Here is a 20,789-nt window from a genome sequence, read left to right as displayed (position 1 = left end):
CAGAGGGATTCAGAGGATACTAAGGTGGGAAATGTACACACATGGAGGAATTGGTGCTGGAACATTGTATGACTGAAATCAGATCATGAAAGCTTTGTAACTGTACCTCACGGTGATTCAATAAAAAAATTTTTTAAAAAGTAACTTACTCATTTTAATACCCTTTTTTATGTTAGATACCACATATAATACCTATGATTTGTGAAACTGATGCTGAAATGAAACTGATCTCAATCAACATCATCTGATAACTAGTACTAAAGAAACATTCTAGGGAAATGAGAAATTTCCTAGAAACTCTCCAAAAGAAAATTCCCTATAAATTCCTCCAAATTCCCTACAAATTCTACAAAAGAAAAAAAATCTAAGTAAAAGTGACTTTTTCTGCAGTATCTTTTTTTACTATATAAATTATATGTAAGTTCAAATAGATGCCATTAAATAAATTATCAAACTTTAAAAGGTGGGAAAGCATCTCATGAAGAGTTGCCTATTGTATAATTTTTTAATTATAGCTTTTTTTATATTCATTTTATGTCAAAAGTAATATAGGTTCAAGATATACAAAGTATGTGTAAAAATCAAAGACTAAAAAACATTGGTATACTCTAGATGATTCCTAGCATATAAACCTTTATATTTACAAACATATACATGAATTATGTATACATATGTATATATTTATATATTTACAATGCTGATTCAGTATATTTTTCACTTATATCTTTTTATGTATATCATATGGAGATAATTTTAAAATTAAATATTGATCAGTATTTTAATTCATCCAGGTTTTATTTTATATATATATATATATATATACATATATATATCTTTTTCGTTTGTTTTGTTTGTGGGCCACAACTGGTGGAGTTCAGGGTTTAACCTTAGGTCTGCTCTCAAGCTAACTCCTGGCTGGCTTGAAGTAAAACAGTGGGCTGGGAATTAAGCCCATTTTCTCTGGAGGGGGCTGCGGAGGGATTCAGTGTATACTGAAGGTGGGAAATGTACACTCGTGGAGGGATTTGTGCAAGGTAAATGCCCTAATTGCTGTACTATCACTCAAACTCTGAACTTGTAGACAATCCATGAAATAGGAATATCAAGAGAAATTAAGGAAACTGAAAAGCAAAACTATGAAAAAAATGTCATGTCATTTTGTTGTCACTATATATAAAGTTCTACCTCCACTACCCAGCCGTCGGCACACTCCAGGATGCTTTCTGGACCCACGCGGCCACTTTGCGGCCATGCGACACATCACAAGACACTAAATACCCATCTTCAGGAATTGTCGTACCATATTTGATAAGGTTCAAATATGGTAACACCTACAAGGGTGATTAGAGGTCGCCCCAAAAGCCTCTATCCCTCTCAGAAAGACTGGCAAGCTACCGAGAGTATTCCGCCCGCATGGAAGAGCCTGGCAAGCTATCCGTTGTGTATTCGATATGCCAAAACCAGTAACTACAATTGGTCTCATTCATGTGACCCTGAAGGCTTCACCGACATGGCAGCACTGAGAAGGATGAGAAAGGAGAGGCCAACAAAATCTCAAGGCCGAACTAGGCTGCCACAATGAAGGAAGACAAAAATGATCGTCTGTACTTTCAATGCACGTACGCTAGCATCAGATGCATCCATCGAGGACCTGATGGTACAAGCGCGAATGATCAAGTACGACATCATTGGTCTGACCGAGACAAGAAGGCAGGAATCTCATCATGCCGTTTTCGACAGTGGAGAAGAACTGTTCCTCAGAACATGCGATAAAAGAGGTGTTGGAGGCGTCTGTGTCCTTGTCAACACAAACTTGGCCAAGAGCATTGATTCATTCGAATGCCTAACAACCCAAATCGGACGTTTACATCTGAATAGATGTGGCTCACTGCCTGCAGTTTCTATCTTCGTTGTCTACGCACCAACATCTCATTATGATGAAAGAGAAATCGAGAAGTTCTACATGGAGCTGGAGAAGTTCTATAAAGAAGACCACACATTCTACAAGATCATTGTGGGTGATTTTAATGCCAAGATAGGACCGAGAAGATCAGCTGAAGAACTTCACATTGGGACCCATGGCCTAGAATGGAACGAACAGGGTGAGAGACTGTCTGAGTTCATCATGTCGACCAAGACCATCCATGGTAACTAACAGTTCCAGAAGGCAGAATCTAAACGTTGGACATGGGAGTCTCCTGGTGGACGATTCCACAACGAAACAGACCACATCATATTCAATCGACGGTTTTGCCTGACCGATGTCGCTGTTGTCCCAAAATTTCGAACGGGATCAGACCACCGTCTCCTTCGTGCAAAATTCTACTTCACAGAGCGGGGAGAAAGGGCTGCAAAGTTCAAAAAGAGAACTCCCAGAACGACCACCAACTGGGAACTCTTTGGCACTATTGCGGCAACATGGGAAGATGCCATTGTTGACAACATTGACGAGGAATACGATCGACTGGTTCAGCACCTCCATGAATGTGCGAGGAACGCCAAGAAAGAGATAGCCACAAAAAAACGGCTGTCTTCTAAAACTCTTGAGCTAATTCGCCACCGTGGTTTGGCACATGCCTCAGGCAACCGCAAGCTAACATCCGAGCTCGCAAAGCAGTGCTGAGATGCGATCAAGGAAGACCTCAAAGAGAGAAGAGCGGAAGTACTGGTAGATGCGACAGAAGCTGGGAAAAGTATTCGTTATGCCCGCCTGTCCTTCGCCAACTACAAGACCAAGATGACTGCCCTCCAACGTCCTGATGGGTCCATCACATCCTCCAGAACGGCAATGGAGAAGATTATCCATGACTTCTACTCAAATTTCTTCGATAGCCATGTCCACTTGCCGACATACCAAATTCCACAGGATGGATATGTCGTTCCCAACGTTCTCCCTTCTGAAATCCGACATGCCATTTCGTCGGTAAATAAGCAAACAGCACCTGGCCCAGACAAGGACAGACCTGAACACCTGAAGAACCTGCCATCATTACTCATCAATACACTGGCTCGGCTCTTCACTCGCTACCTGTCTGAATGCAAGGTTCCATCCCAATGGAAAACCAGCAGGACCCTACTACTGTTTAAGAAGGGAGACATCCATGACATTGGCAACTATCACCCTATCTGCCTATTGTCTGTCATCTACAAGTTGTTCACTCGAGTCATCCTAAATAGGATTGGCAGAACACTAGATGAAGGACAATCATGCAAGCAAGCCAGGTTCCGCAAAGGATTCAGCACCATCGACCATATCCACACGATAACCAAGCTCATTGAGGTTTCTCGGGAGTTCAAGATGCCGCTCTGTTTAACGTTCATTGATTTAAAGAAGGCCTTTGATTCTGCTGAGACAGAAGCGGTCATTGAAGCACTAGCCAATCAGGGCATTCAAGCCCAATACATCAGGATCCTCCGTGAGCTGTATTGCGGATTCACTACCAGGATCTCACCATTCTACAAAGTGATCGTTGATGTCAAGAGAGGGGTTCGGCAGGGTGATACCATTTCACCGAAACTCTTCAGTGCCACCCTCGAGAACATCATGCAACGACTGGAATAGGAAGGAATGGGAGTGAAGATAGATGGTCGGCAATTACACCACCTCCGCTTTGCTGATGACATTGTTTTAATAACACCAAACATCAGCCAAGCGGCACAAATGCTGGCCGACTTTGACCGTGAGTGTGGAAAGGTAGGACTACAGCTGAATCTTACGAAGACAATGTTTATGAGAAACAGTCTCGTTCCTGATGCCCCATTCGCTCTCAACGGAACGACCATCTCCGAATGCAACAGCTATGTGTACCTAGGTCGAGAGGTCAACATGACAAATGACCTGGCACCCGAGCTGCGCCGGAGGAAGAGAGTGGCTTGGAACGCCTTCAAGAACGTTGAAGAAATAGTTAAGAGGACAAAGAACCTACGGCTCCGGGCACATCTCTTTGATTCCACTGTTCTTCCTGCATTAACATATGCCTCAGAGACCTGGGCCCTACGCAAACAGGATGAGAACGCTATTCAGGTCTCCCAAAGAAGAATAGAAAGAGCTATGCTTGGAATATCACGTTTCACTCAAATGAGAGAACGAATCCGGAGTTCCGACATCCGTCGACGATCAAGAATCAGGGACACTGTCTGATTTCCCAAGGTGTCAAAAATCAGATGGGCTGGTCACGTAATGAGATTTAAAGACGACCACTGGACTAGAGCTGTTACTGACTGGATTCCACAGGATGTCAAAAAACCGAGTGGCCGCCCACCTAACAGATGGTCAGACTTCTTCGTGAAGATCATGAACGATCTGTTTGAGTCTCTTCATATTCCCAGAGCGAACAGATGCCATTGGGCTACACTAGCACGCGACAGGGACAAATGGAGACATTACTAGCGCCCACTCGAGCAAATCAACGACTAACGGGAAGTTAAGTGATTTAAGTGATATATAAAGTTGATAACAGTGGTTAGAGTTATCCCCAGTGAAAGTGTTAGAGGACTGAGGAGGAAGAACCTGCTGTGGGAAGACTGTAGCACTGTCGCACTGTCCTCCCGTTGTCCATCGATTTCCTTGAGCAGGCTCCAGTAACGTCTCCATTGTGAGACTTGTTGTTTCTGTTTTTGGCATATTGCATACACCACGGGGAGCTTGCCAGGCTTTGCCGTGTGGACCGGATACTCTCGGTAGTTGCCAGGCTCTCTGAGAGGATGAAGGAATTGAACCTGGGTTGGCCACATGCAAGGCAAACACCCTATCTGATGTGCTATCGACTGTATAAAGAAAAAATAGATTATAAGAGATAATGGGAAGTAAAGAAGGCAGTAAAGGAGCTGAGCGCTTTAGAAGACAAATGATGCAATGCATGAATAAGCTATAAAGAAAATAGCAAAGTCTTTAAGGAGAACCAGAGTTACAGAGCCAAAATTTATCTAACTTAAAAATTTCTCCAAGTTGAAACTTTGAATAACCCAGGGACACACCAAAGAACCTGAACCAAGTAGTTTGCTGCAGAGATGCCTCCGAACTTTAAGTCAGGCCAACTTCACTGGGGTGCCTCAGATGGGGGCAGATGTTGTCCCTCCACCTGCCCCTGAAGAGCCCCGGTGACTGGCAATTTCCAGAACCCAATGAGACATGCAGGTACATGGGTTCAGTTATGGCAAACTCCAGGCCTCAAAGGACAGGGGATGGGTCAGTCCTTCTTACACTCACAAACTGCCTCCAGCTGCTACTTAAGCTCCTTAACGGCCATGATCCAGAGACACACAAACGAATCTCCGAACTGAGCAGCTCGCTGCAGAGATTTCTCCAGACCCCAATTATTGAATATTTCAGAATTCCAAGAGCATGCAGCGTTCTCGCAGCCATGCAACGTCTTATGCTATTCATAACAAGCATACAAAAAAGAGTGTGGGGGGAGACTGTCTGCCACAGAGACAAGGGAAGGGTTGGGATGGGGGGCATACTGGGGATCTTGGTGGTGGAAGATGTGCAGTGGTGGAGGGTTGGGTGTTTGATCATTATATGACTGAAACTCAAACACAAAAGCTTTGTTACTCTATCTCATGGTAATTCAATTAAAAAAGAAAGAAAGAACTTTGGATAACCAGTTTTAATTAGAGTAAGAAGATTAAGGTCAATTTTAGAATAAAAGAGAGTAGACATAAAGAATATTGGTGATAATAGCAAATTGTATCTTATCTAGAGAGTACAGTGAGAAAATAATTTTACAAGGTAGAATCAGCTAAGAGATATAGATCAAAGATATGTAAAGGTGCTAATATTGAGAGCACCCTCGAGTTGAGGGTATCCTAAAGAAAATGAAGTGAGCAGATTAAAGAGGAAATGAGCAGAGATTCTAGGGGATTTGGTGGAGCACTGATAGCTCACACGATGGGCACTGAAGGTGCGTCTTATACTCTTTTATAAACAAAATCCTGGAATTGGGGTTGAATGGCATGTCCTGATCAAACTATATTCTAGTATTCTGATTTGGGTAAAAAATAACATCCTTATTTTTCCCATTGTCCATATTACATCTTAGCAATATCGCTATGCTACTGTTCATGGTATGCTTTTCAATATTCAGTATATTTCTATATGCATGGTTCTGTTTTTTTCCCCTTTGGGAGACAGGGATTGAGCCATACCCTGCTGTACCCAGGGCATATTCCTAAGACTCTGCACTCAGGAATCACTCTGCCAAGCTCAGGGTACCCCATTGGAGTGCCAGGGATTGAACTGAGGTCAGCTATATACAAGGCAAGTGCCCTACTCACTGTACTACTAACTCTACAGCCCCATGTATGATTTTCTTTACAATTGTATATGATGTGTAAATGTGCTTATATACTTACTGATGTGTGTATAAATTGTGGAATTTTATACATGGTATGAATATAGGATGCATTCCTCAAGGAAAGAAAATATATTCCTCTATATAGTCTGGCTTTTATCATACCTTATATATTTGAGGAAATACCCAGTGTATGACTATATTTTATGTGATCTTTTTAAAGTTCTGGACATAGGACAGAAGCCATGCCGGTCCAATCCTAGTAGGGTCAGTCTCTGGGTCCAGATCACTTCTCAGCATGAGGCAGGCTGAGTTCCTGACTTGTTGGAGGGCACAGCGCTCCACTCACCTCATCCAGCTTCTGCTCAAATTTAAATGCCCAACCCTATAACCAGTCTCAGAGAGAAATCACAGCCATGCTGACAGTCCTGAAATGCCATGATTCTCAACCATCCTAATGAAACAGCTGCTGCAATGCACAGCCGCTAACACAGCCAAATGACATATCCAAAATTCACAGCCCAGGAGATATACAGAAAATTAAAACAGATAATCTTGTAGAAACCTACTAAACTTAATTAGCATAAAGAATGGCACAGAAGACCCAACTGGCACCTAATAGCTTAGCAAATCCTCAGACAGTAATTTTAGTAACACCATTATAAGACCTCTCTTGTAATAAGCAATATTAATTAAATTTATTTTGTGCCTGATAAGGTGACAAGCTAAATAGGTAACTTAGGGCATTGGAGGAGGAAAGTCTCACTGGTGATAGACTGGCGTTGGAATATTGTATACCTAAAATAACTGTTTATGAATAGTTTTATAAAACATGTTTCATGAAGTTTCAGTGAAATGTTTAAATAAAGTTTCAAAAAGGTAAAAAATAAATAAAATAAAGTTTTGGATATATATTCATTTTTGCAATAAAAATGAGTAAAAAATAATGTTTCCTTAAATGTGTCTCTGAGATTGGTGGTATTTCTGAGAAATTTCCTAGAAGCTAAAATGTAATAATTGGACCCCGAATACACTTTCTAAATCAGAAACTCTGAGAATGGAAATTAGCTATCTGTAGTTTAACAAGCTCTATAGAGATTTTTATGCTTGCTAAAGCTTGAAGACTATCGTCTTAAACCAAAGCATAAAGCATAAATTCTACAAATAACAATGATTGAGCAGGAATGTGGCTCGGAGGTAGAGTTCCTCTTAAATGTATGAGATCTCAGGTTTGATCATAGACATTACATGGCCTCTATCCCTCAAATTTTTTAAAAACTTTGTAAATGAATGATTAAGAGTAATAATGAAATGCATTAATTCTGTTTTTAAAATTATTAAGAACACTGCTATAAACACCGGTGCTACAATAATAAATTAAAAGGTTATAAATTCTATCTTAAATATAAGATAAATATTTTATCTATTTCTTTAATACTTTATTCACTGATTTTGAAAATTTTAGTTATTGCATACTAGTTTTTTAAGTCTGAAATGACTGCAAATAAGATATGATAAATTTATAGAAAATTGAGATATTTACCTTGAACATAAATTCTTGCTTGGTGTTTGTCCTTTCCTCTAATATTTTCAGCTTCACATTCATATATTCCTTCATCTTCTAACTGAATATTGAAAATCTTGAGGACAGCCCCAGAGGTGCTGAGCTCAGCAGTGCTTGGCATTGGTTCTAGGACTTTCCGCCATCGGATATCAGGGACAGGACTTTATACAGGGGATAATAAGAAGTAAAGAATTAAACAAAAGAATAACTTTATGTTTGTACTTGAACATTAACATAGTTTATCACCTAAAATAATAAAAATATGTATTCAGTTCTATTAATTAAAAATATAACTAAACTTACTTTCCAAGGGCAAAACACTCTAAAGTCACATTTTGGCCCATTAGTGTATATATGTCCTTGAATTGAACTACGATATCAGCAGGGTATGGTTTTGTTATTCCTAATATTAAGACAAAAAAATCCATTAATTATTAAAAGGAATGGTGAAGTTTGACAAAAATTGATATTATATAATATGTGGTAATAACTGGTATTTATAAATATTATACAATGATGTGGTTAAATAGATAAAACATCATGACATATGAGACATTTTATACAATATTTATGCACTATGACTCATTCTGAGAGCTGTGTAATGAATCTTATAAAAACAACTAAAAATAATGTCTAGCTCACATCAAATATGCTAAAACATTGTGTTAAGTGCTATATGGCACTCAGAAAACATAAAGTGGAAGGAAAAAGGGAAGGAGAATAGAAAATAAAGGCAAAGACATAAAAGAAAGAAGTACTCATAAGATAAACTCTAAGGGGAAACAAGTTGAAAAGTGGGAAGGAGAGACAGAAAGGAGAAAGTTTTTATCCATAAGCATTGTACTTATCACTTTACATAATTTCACTTGTGGTTCTTGAGTGCTGAATCTTTTGAGAGAAAAGTATAGGATTAGAGAGGTGAAAACACATTTTTGGGAACCACAAAGTGTGCATGATTTTTAAAATTTAATATTAAAGACATAAATCAATACACAGTTGTCTTAAAATATAAATAAAATAAAAAAATATTATGTGAAGATTGTTGGAAGTATGTTGGAAGTAATAGAATTTCAAAGGCAAGATATTTGAACTGAACAAATTCAGATTAAGAAAATAATGTAATATGACAAAACTCCAATAGTGTGCGGGATTAAAACATTCTAGAAATTTTGGACCAGAACTCAGTACATCAGGTAGGGTGCATGATCAACATAAATTCAATTCCTGGTATCTCATATGGCCAGTCCTACCAGAAGTGATTCCTGAGCATAGATCCAGGAGTAATTAAGCACCACAAGGCATGGTCCAAAATCAACCCCCCAAAATTCTAGAAATTTAAATGATATCGATGTAGTTGTAGTTGAACATGATCCTACATTCTAGAAGACTTAAGATTATTATACTAAATATTTTAGCCAAATTATCTTAGTGGAAATATAGTAATATATTTTGAGGGAAAATGATATAAATACTTATGTGTCATGGGAAAAAATTTGAGAGCTCTAGAGATTTTATTTGACTAAATCAAACAAAATAGATAAGGGCCTGAATGAGGACATAATTAAAGTCAGAACAGAAAGGAGAGAACAAGTGTAATTTGAATTTTAGTGGAACAGTAAACAGCATGCTCATTAGAGTAATGTTTCCTTAAAGTGTAGGATAATAATCCAATTCATTAGAATCTCCTGGGATGCTTATTGAACCAATAGTACAATGTGGATAACATGGCAATTCTGCTAAATCAGTATCTGGGTTCCACATTTTGGGCCAGGACATAATGTACGGAATAAATAGAACTGAGTGTCTGGAGTGATTGTACAGCAGGTATGACACTGCTTTGTACATTTACAAACGTGATTTTAGTCCCCAGAACTAAATATGGTTCCCTAAATCCTGCCTAATGTTATTCCTGAGTTCAGAGACATGATTAAGTCCTGAGCACTGCCAGGTGTGGTCCCCAAACCAAATAAATAAATACAACGGAATTTCCAGAGACAAGTAGACAAAAAAAGAAGTATAATATGAAAACACCTTTTAAATACGTGAATGCAGGAAAATATCTTCAAAAAGTCAGAATGTCAATAAGTATTCAATAAATACCAACCATGTTAACATTATCTTGAAGAGAGTAATAAAAATGGATTTACAATAATATGATGAAATTTTCTTGATTGTCATAACTACCTAAGTATAGTTAAAGGAACCATTTCTAAATCTGTCAGAGAGCAGTGTTTCCTCAGATATTTGTACCCTGTGTATGAGTATAGCAGCAAACTTATAAAAAGAAAAATAGCATGGTGACATAAGCAAATGTATTGATCTTATTCTCTCAGGCAATGGCACAACTTAAAAAGCAGAATAAATAATTCAGTTAGAGCCCCTGGAATGACTATAAAATTTTTTCAGTAGTCTTTAAAGGTATATTCACAGGAGTAATGCCTTACGCTGAATAAAAATAGTAGAAAGATACACACACACGTACACGCACATATAGGTATGTATTTGTATCAAACAAATAACTCCTTTAAAATATCATAATAGAGCCAGGGAGATTACTCAAAGGAAGAGACCACATGTTTTGTATAAAGGAGTCCCAGGCTTGCTCACCAATTCCACGTGATCCAGAACCAGAGATAGTAATCAAAAATAAATAACCAAACTTAAATTAATCAAATTGTCTTTCTTCCCCACCATTTTATAATCACTATAGTTTGTTTTAACATAATCATTTGTTTTCTTTGGTTAGCTTAGTTAGAAGTTATTTAATTAAAAATCTGGCAAACAACTCCGATGCAGAGGATTTCCTCTCAAAAGTATTTCTCTAATGTATCAAACTAGCAGCCCTGATATAGGCGTCACTTTTATACTGAAAACCTTTCCTCTAGAAAAACTGAATCAAGGCTCTTAAAGTGTGTATCCTGTTGTCCCTGGTACAGTAGCCAGATAAGATTCCACTGGATACTTCTTTGTGGAATTGTAAATGTTATAAGTAGACAATCTTTGTATAATTAAAGTGTTCTGGAAGTGAGTTTAAAAATTACAGTACTTACGTTCTGCTAATGGAATGAGTGGGATAAATTTGCTGAACACACTCTTCGTAATAGAAGGACTGGAAACAAAACAGGAATAATTGCCTTTGTCTGAAGCCTCTACGTTTGCAATATAGAGATTGCCATTTGTCTGGGAAACAAATCTTCGTTTATCCATTGTGATAAATACTGGGAATTCATTTAGAAGCCAGCGATAGCTAAGATCATCTAGAAAAAAGATAGAGTTTATTAAATATTTAGTTCTTCTCCTAAAGCATGTATTATGCATTCAAATAAAAAGCTAGCTCTTAACTTAATCTAGATAATTAAACAAAAAATTTTATATAAAGGCCAAAAAAATGATGTAATTTGTATAAAAGCTACCATATTTGGAGTAAATATATGCATAGTGATTAGGAACTATCTATGCCTGTCTTTGTCTCTAAATCATTTCATCAATGACTAATACTATTATTTCAGCTATTCAATAAATAAAATGTGATCAAATGGCTTGCTTAGAATTTTGTAACATTGAAAAAAATCAATATTTTTGTAATGTTTTTCAATAAAAAATTCCAAAATATCAGAGTCTGAAAATTGCAAATTTGCATGTAGAAAAAGTCTTATAACCATACAATGTTGTTAAGATACTATATACAAAAATGCATTTGGATTAGCCTGGATACTCCATAATAATGTGAAAATAAATATGAACATTTTAAGTCAATATGAAATATGACCTTGGTCAAACTAATATTTTTTCTCTAAAATTTATTTTTTTCTGAATTCTACTCATACGTTTGAAGATAAATGAGCTATGATAATATTTGACCTCTGTCAAATACTTCATTTTCATGAATGTACTGCATAACTATAGAATTGCTTTGCTGACTTACTGTCCCATGGAATTCTCCAATTTACTTCCTTTACTAATTAAATACATCCTGATACAATTATCTACTGATGTTTAGAAAAGTTGTTTAAAACAGACATGATCCTTCCCTTCTGGCACTTGAAACAATAATTAGTTTAACTTTGGGAGTGAGGGGGTCACACCCAGCAATGCTCAGGGCTTCCTCCTGGCTCTACACTCAGGAATTACTCTTGGAGGTTCCTGGGAGATCATATGGCAAGTCAGGGATTGAATGCAGGTCAGCTGCATGCTAGGCAATGCCCTACATGCTATACTATCTCTCCAGCCCTAATTAGTCTAAATTTATGTAATAAATTTTAGCATACTGAAAATACATTAACAAAAAATCACTAGAATATGTTAGATGTCACCATCTCTTAATGAAATAAAGTAGGAATTGATATCTTTAATTTAGTAAGGTTTTGCAATGTTAACCAGGTTTAGTACATGTTCAATTAGTACAACTGACTTTGTAACATCCCTCAATATCCCAACACTGCCAAAACTGTATCATGATAGATATGATAGCTGTCTTGCATTCCCAGTTCAAGTGTTCCAGTTAATACTTGCACTCGGTTGTTGCTATTCAGAGGCCAGTGATGCTCAGAGAGTCATGCAGAGCCAAGGAAGAATCTCTAGCCCTTGAGTGATCTCCCTAGCCCTTACTTAACTAATACTTTTCTTTTATTGTGTCATGAAGATGTCATCGTCTTTAAAAAAGTCAAAATCTGTTTTCTAACACAGTACCCAAAAGAAGGGAGAGAGAACAAGGGGGAATGCCCTGCCACAGAGGCAGGGTGGGACGGGGGGAGAAGGGTGGGGGGGATGCTGGGACCCGTGGTGGTGGAGGATGGGCACTGGTGGAGGGATGGGTACTTGATCATTGTATAACTGAAACCCAAGCACAAAAATTTATAAGTCTATAACTGTACCTCATGGTGTTTCACTAATAAAAAAATTTTTTTAAAAAATCTGTCTACTGTTGACTTACTCAAATAGTAAATGAGTATAATTAGCATTTCAATTTCGGATATCTTGCTTTTTTTGGTGTTTCAGACATTTCATATGTGTTGCTTTTATTGGTAAATGTGTAAGATAAATTTGACTTACCTCAAGAGATCTTGAGCCATACTGCAGGATAAATTTATTATGAAGTATTATTGTATATTAGACTTGGTTTTATTTTATTACTTTGAAATACAAGGTTTAACTTGCTAAATAATACATAATTATTCTTGAATTACATTAAAGTACATTCTGGATGAAAAGTTTTCAATCTTGTTTTTGAATAAAAAGGAGAAAATGTGCATTTTTAAAAAGTACCTTTGATAAAACAGATTTTACCTATGCCAAAATATATCTGTTGGGTCTAATTATAATTTGACACTACAATAATCTACATAAGCAAACGCTTAGTAGTTCCTACAAAGTTGTACTGTGGATGCATGAATTCCATCACATGTTCTCTCAAGTGTATCAATTTTGTGCCGAAATTTAAGTTTGTTTTAGTTTAAGTGCTGATATTTTTGTCTTTCATTCCAAAGAGGAAATAAAAAGCTATCATTAAATTATTATTAAGGAGGAAATAAAAAGTTTTCATTCCAAGGGGGAAATATAAACGCTACCATTGTATTATTATTAAGGAGGAAATAAGAAGATTTCTGGAAACAAAATAAACAAACAATCAGAATCTATGCAACATAGCAAAATCTGTATTAAGGAGGAAATTCATAGCAATATATAATTACATTAGGAAAGAAGAAAAAGTTCAAACTAATGACCTAAACACATCTTAAACATTGTAATAAAAATCAACAACAACAACAACAAAAAATCTCAAAGATAATACCAGCTCCAAAATCAACACACAAAAATCTTTCATATTCCTACAGAATACAAAAGAGGAACAGAACTAGAGGAGGAAAACTCAAATAGCCCATTTCATTAGAAACAGTGTCTAGCGCATGACAATGAATCTGCTAAAAGCCCCATGTATGTGGCTTCTATGACTTCCTCCTACCCCCAGGCTTCTGCTGAGTGGGGAATGGGTGACCTCCACCCCTATCCCTGTTTTCCAAAGCCCAGCGGCCATGCCCACCAACCACCTCTAGGGCCATTTAAACTCATTAACGGCCATGATCCAGAGGCTGACAAATTTGGCAAGAGAGCCACAGGTTGTATCACCCTATCCAAAAATCTCAGAATCCTTGGAGCACGTGGCTGCAAAACGAGCCGTGTGAGTTTTTATACTCCACTCCCCACATGACAGACTTGGGTGGTGGGGAGGATAATTAGAGGCAGTAGGAAGATATTATGGTGGTGCAATTGGTGATGGAATACTTAATATGGTAAATTACTGTGAACTACTTTATTAAAATAAAATAAAATTGGGGGGGAACTGTCTGAGAGAGAGGGAGAGATAGAGAGAGAGATATGGACAGACAAAAACAGAGACAGAGAGAGAAAAAGAATAAAAATGCCTGCCACAGAGCCAGGCTTGGGGGGAGGGAGGTGAAGGGAGGAAACTGGGGACATCAGTGGTGTGAAATGTACACTGGTGAAAGGATGGGTGTTGAAGTACTGTATGAAATCAGATCAAGACTCAATAAAAAAAATGTAATGGTGTCTAAGAGCATCAAGTACCTAGAAAGAAATTTAACAAAATATATGAAATATCTATTTTGTGAAAAGTATAAAACACTTAAAAATGAGATAGAAGACTTTAGAAAGTAAAAAACTTTCTCATATACTAAGGTAAAGGTAAAGGCCCTCCCGTTGATCGTCGATTTGCTCGAGCGGGCCCAGTAACGTCTCCATTGGAGACTTTGTTGTTACTGTCTCTGGCATATCGAATATGTCACAGGTAGCTTGCCAGGCTCTGCGATGCAGGCAAAATACTCTCGGTAGCTTGCCGGGCTCTCCGAGAGGGGCGGAGGAATCGAACTCGGGTCGGCCATGTTGGCCGCTTGTAAGGCGAACGCCCTACCCGCTGTGCTATCGCTCCAGCCCCCATATACTAGATTGAGAAATTAATTGCTGGATTATAGTTCTAAGCATTTTAAGAAGTAACATTGGTTTGTTCTTTCTCCCCTCTACCCCAGGGAGCTTAGGTTTATTGAGCTATACCCATCAAAGTGACCTGAGGTAGACCCAATTCCATGGGCACTCCCAAACCTCTGTGTTTCTTCAACATCTTTGTGCTCATCTTCCCTGCCTGTTGAGTCTTCTGAGGGCTCTGGAAGTGAAATATTGCTTTTCTCTTTCCTTTATGTACTTTAGACAGTTTATTTTAGAGCAACGTCCTTTTTGTATAGGTACAGGAAGACAGTTAATCCTATGCTTTCATAATATGAGAGTTAATTGACTCAGAATAATATTTACTGCTGGGCATATGTCATATTGACTCAAGCCTCAGTTGCCCTTAGCCCCTAACACCCCAAAAGGGGAGGTCTCCACAAGATACTTGGATGAACCCAGTGCAAGCTATAAGATACCCTGGCATCAAAAATGGACACGCTAGGCACCATGAGAAGTATAATAAGTTAGGAGCATGATAATAAAACAAATGCTGACATGACCCAAAAAGAAGTGATTGAATATGAACCCTGCAAGTGTTGCAAAAGATTAACCTGGCCTAAGACCTGTGGTCTGGGATATATAGTAAGATGTCCCAGAAAAAGCTACCCTTTAAGCTTAATATATCTCTTACTGTGTCCATAGAAAATGATTAGAAATATTATTAAGAACTAAATTTAATATGATTGTTGAATAATTTATTAGCAATGTAAAAGAGAAAGTAATAATGCCCTTCAATGGAATTTTGCCCTTGGGTGGATCTCCAAGTATGTATCTAGAGTTCTGGAGCCCCTAGATGAGATTTTAACCTTGGGTGCATCTCTGAGAACCTCCCCTGAAGGAATAGTTTTACATCTATTCACTTATGATAATGTTTATGATAATGTTCAAGCATACCTATGTGTAGTTGCTACCCACAACCCTTCATGATTTATCTGTAACACTGTGAGACTTGAATAAAAGGCAACTGATTACCAGCCAACCTGTAGCACCCATTCTTCCTTTGTTCATCACCGTTAGCTGGCCAGGCAAAATGTCATTCAGCTCTGAATGCAGCAAGGGATGTTTGGGTCACTGTGGGATGGTGACCCCCGGAAAAATGACAATTAATGTTGTTAGATGATCATTCTACCTAAGTTACTATATAGACTCAATGTCATCCCAATCTAAGTTTAGCACAGTCAGTAATAAGTTTTTGTATGGAATCATAAAACACTCTTATTAGCCAGTGTAATAAATAATAAATTGGGAGGTATCTCATTACCTATTTGAAATTATAGTATTAAGTCATAGAGATCAAAATAGTATGGTACTAGAATAAAGACTGACTCTCAGACCAATGAGTTAGAATTGTCCAGAGACAAACCCCATATCTAAGTCCAATTAATTTTTGACAAAGGAACTAAATACACAATTTGGAGTAATAATAGCCTTTTCGACAAATAAATGGTGCTGGGAGGACTGGATAGTCACATGTTAAAAAAAAAAGAAACTGAATTCATATCTCACACCTAAACAAAAGTCAATTCAAAGTGGATCAAAGCCTTTGAGATTAGACCAGAATCAATGAAGTACACTGAGTAACAAACTGGCAGAATGTTCAAAAATTTTGAAACTCAGAGGTGTTTTAAATAATATAGCTCCATTGGCAAAGGCAACAGAAACAAAAATAAACTAATGCAACTTAAGTTAAAAATATTCTGCATAACTAAAAAAACTAAAACTAAAAGATTTGAAGTGAGTGGGAAAAATATCTAGACTTATCACATCAGATAAAGGATTAATATCCAAGATATGTAAAGAACTCACAAAAGTCAACAACAATAAAAATCCACAAAACCATCAAAAGATGGAGAAAGGAAATGTATAGACGGTGGACCTTTCAATGCAAAATTAGGGATGTGGAGGTGCAATTCTGACCCCCATCCCCACCCTCTCCCCCTTTTGGGGTCCTGCATCTGTTCTCTGTTTCCTTCCTTGGAAGAATTTCCTGTTGTGAAAGCCTTTCATAGATTTTGTTGTTCTCCTTTTTGTGATTACTATTTCTAAGAAATAAATTCTGTAATGGACAGTCAGGGCTCTCAGGCCCTGATCCCATGTTTTTTGTCTCTTATTTCTGTCTCTTTTTTTAATCCTTGCAGTGTCCCTGTTTACCTGGGACCAATCTGTGACAATTAGCATCTATACAGGAACATAAATCACTAGGAATTGTCTGATATTGGCTGGAGTTGGGAAAACCCTGACAAATCGCAAAGAGTAAAAAGGAATGATAGTAAATCATCCTCTTTCGTTGCTCCTATCAATCAATGTTCTTAGAGAGGCCAGAGGTATGAACAAATCAAGAATACTTGTCCTGAGTATGTGATAAAAACTAATGGAAAACCACTCAGGGGTCTGGTAGACATGAGGACCAGTGTTTCTTTAATATCACAACAACACTGACCTTAGACATGGCCAACTAAACTACCTCAATAATTCTATCTGACCTACAAACAATGCTAAGGCTGAGGCAGAGTCAGAAGATCCTTATATATAAAGGGCCAGAGTTAGGAACCCGCACCTTAAATATGACCCCAAGAACTATTAATTTATGGGGGAGAGATCACTTAGAGCAATGGAGAGCATTCTTAAATATCCCAGTTATGTCTCTGTTAAAACCTGCAGAAGAAAATGAAAACCCTTTAAAGCAATACCCTAAATTTCAAAATCTTTAATCAGGGATGCTGTTGCTATGTGTCCTATGTGTTGGTATGGAAACCCACTCAGTCTATCTGGGTGCGACAGTGGCCCCTGAATAAGACAAAGTGGCCATGTTAAAAGCTTATCAAAGAGCTTATTTAGACAAGAATCATGTTAAACTTCCCCATAGTCTGTGGAACTATGGGATATATATAAAGACATAAATGGAGAATGCTTACTGATTTGAAGACAGTGAATGCAGCAATTTAACTGACCTGACTTTTACAGCCACTCCTGCCCTCACTGACTCCTAAGAGAATGCAAACTACATTGCTTGACCTAAGTTTCTTTCCTATCCCTCTGGCTGCAGCCACAGACACTAAGGCAGCCTTTCCTTATGTCTGCTATGAAAATATTAATTCCCTCCCTCAGACCTAGGAGAGTTGATGATACAACATTTCACTGTCTTATGTTTACAAAAACTTGGCCACAATTTAGCTTAATGGATTCATACCAATAAAAGCGCATTCTTGACCTGTTTCCATGTAAAACAGGCTGGGGGAACAGAGTCTGTTGTGCGAGTTTGTGAAATGACAAAGTTCCAGTGTGCCAACAGGACTATTTCCCCCTTGGGATTGTCCTTTCCTTTCTCAGCCCCACATCAGTTTTTTTCCCTGTCATTCTTGATGGGTCATTCAACTGGAGCAAATCAATTGTTCGGGTATGATTATACATGTGTATGAGTGTGTATAAGTGTGCATATGTGTATTTGTGGTCACTCTGTGGTTTTAGTTAATTTATCTATCTGTGTGTAGACTACTAGAATGTTAAAGCCAGGTTGAAATCAGAAGCAGAAATTCTCAGGTACAGACCTGGGCTAACAAATGGAGTGAACTGCAGTGGTATGCAATCCAACAATTTTAAAAGTCTAGATGTTTTACTTATTTACTGTGACCCTATAATCAAAAGTAAGCAGAAAGTTTTCTAAACTAGCTACTGAGCCTATAAAGAAACTGAGATTCTTGATCTAAGTATCTTATTGGGGAAAAAAATGAAATGCTTTAACACCTGAAATTCTTGAGCCTCAGAACCTGTACTGTTTAGAAAGAGCAGAGTAATTAGAGCTCAAAAGATAAATGGAAATAAGAAAGCTCTACAACTTAGCTACAGGGCTTTATCTTGCAGGGATAAATCATTTCAGTTAGAAATTAGGCTGTTTTACAAATAGAAATGAAACTTCAGCAACATTTCTATCTCTGCATAAAATTATCAGAGTTAAATCAGAGTTTTTGAGCTTATAAAATTTCTGACAGGTTATATGTCTTCTTTTACTTTTATCTAAAATTTCAATAAAGACTAAAGGTTTCTATTTCTAAATGTATATGTTTGCTTTGCTTCTATATAAAATTATTAGAATACCTAGCCACAGCATACTTCTGGTTTGAGAAAATTGTGATATATTGAAACTGACACTAAATGCAATAGACCAAAATGTTTTTTAAAAGTCTAGTGAAGGTTCTGGCAATTTAGATTTTTAATGACTCTAGGTGAACTGCATTAAGACTCCTCCGAGATAATCAGTAGCCACCTATCTTAGTGAAAGATCAAGGTAACTCATTCCCTAGCCTGAAAGACTGAGCTTATGCTTACTAAGGAATCTACCCCACATAGATTGGGGGGAAATGGGAGCCAAGGATTAAAAATTAGTGGGTAGGGGGAACAGGTCACTGTGATATGCAAGTGCCTAGGAAACTACTTTACTTGAGTAGTTTCACTCAAGGAGGATTGGGAATAAAATGAGAAAAAATGAACTAATCTCGAAATTTCTGTAGAAATTAAATTGTACTGTTTAGTAAGATAGAGGGTTAAATCTGGAAGCTGTGACTATATTTTAGGAAAGAAATATAATGGATGGAGATATTATTATTGAGGGGGGGAAAGTCTGTTAAAGTGACACTAGTTGGTTATGAACTGGGATGAATAAAAGTTATTGGTAAGAATGAATTGTAAAGGAATATGTAGAAAACTTGAGTGTTATGTTAAGAAAATGTATATTCAAAAGATTTCCTCAAAGAAGACATTCAAATGGACAAGAGGTATAGGAAAAAGTGCTGTATGTCACTAATTATCAGGGAGAGGCAAATCAAAACAATGAGATATCATCTCACACCACAGAGACAGACACACGTCAAAAAGAACAAGAACAACCAGAGCTGGCATAGATGTGGGGAGAAAGGGACTCTCCTTCATTGTTGTTGGGAATGCGAAACTAGTTCAGCCTTTTTTGGAAAACAATATGGACATTCCTCACAAAACTAGAAATTGAGCTTTCATATGAGCCATCAATATCACTGGGAACATACCCTTGGAGTGCAAAAACACACAGTAGAAATACCATCTTCATTTCTATGTTCATTGCAACGCTATTCACAGTAGTCAGAATCAGCAAACACCTTGAGTGCCCAAAAACAGACAACTGGATAAAGAAACTGTTGTACATCTAAACAATGGAATACTATGCAGCCACATGGAAATATGAAGTCTTGAAATGTACTTATAAATGATGGACGTGGAGAGTATCATGCTGAGTGAAATGAGTCAGAAGGAGAGGGACAGATATAGACAGATTTCACTCATTTGTGGGATATAAAAAAATAGTATGAGACTACATCCAAGGACAAGAAACAGGAGCTAGTCTGTGGTTGGAAGCTTGCCTGAAGTGTGTGGAGAGCAAGGGCAATTAGAAGAAGAGACCACAATGACAATAATAGTTGGAAATGATCACTCTAGATAATAAATGAGAGATGAAAGTGGTAAAAGAACATACATTGTAACCTTTCGGTACCAGTATTGCAAACCGTTTTGTGAGAGAGAGAGAGAGAGAGAGAGAGAGAGAGAGAGAGAGAGAGAGAGAGAGAGAGAGAAGAACCTGCCAAATAGGCAGGAGGCAAGAAGGAAACTGGAAAAATGTATCCTGGTGGAGAGTCATTGACTGAAACCCAGTCATGAACAACTTTGTAACTGTGTATCTCACTGTGCTTTAATTAAACATAAATAAATAAATAAATAAAATGTATGTTCTAACAGAATTGTTAGATCTTTAAACTGTATGTGCAGAACTGTTCTAATACCTATTTTGAGAAAGTTTGTGAAAAAGAGTCTTAGATGTTCTACAGTGCTGACTCAGTATGAAACTAAGAGCAAAACTGTACAACTCTTAGAAAAATTTGAAACTT

General features: G+C 37.5%; 1 protein-coding gene across 2 annotated transcripts in view; it reads right to left on the bottom strand.

Moving 5' to 3' along the window:
• The window catches only part of CNTN1 (contactin 1), a 359,681-nt gene that overhangs the window by 142,973 nt on the left and 195,919 nt on the right, over positions 1–20,789 (bottom strand). For both annotated transcript variants that reach the window (XM_056117746.1, XM_056117747.1), the window contains exons 7-9: positions 10,908–11,114; positions 8,161–8,260; positions 7,837–8,018 (exon numbers count right to left, since the gene is read on the bottom strand). In XM_056117746.1, coding sequence (XP_055973721.1) covers positions 7,837–8,018; positions 8,161–8,260; positions 10,908–11,114 — 489 coding nt within the window. The remainder of the gene's footprint in view (positions 1–7,836; positions 8,019–8,160; positions 8,261–10,907; positions 11,115–20,789) is intronic.

This window comes from Sorex fumeus, unplaced genomic scaffold (assembly GCF_029834395.1).
Source record: "Sorex fumeus unplaced genomic scaffold, SorFum_2.1 ptg000036l, whole genome shotgun sequence".
NCBI classification, from domain to species: Eukaryota; Metazoa; Chordata; class Mammalia; order Eulipotyphla; family Soricidae; genus Sorex; species Sorex fumeus.
The sequence above is the reverse complement of the archived record's forward strand: the minus strand, read 5'-3'. Positions and strand labels throughout refer to the sequence as shown.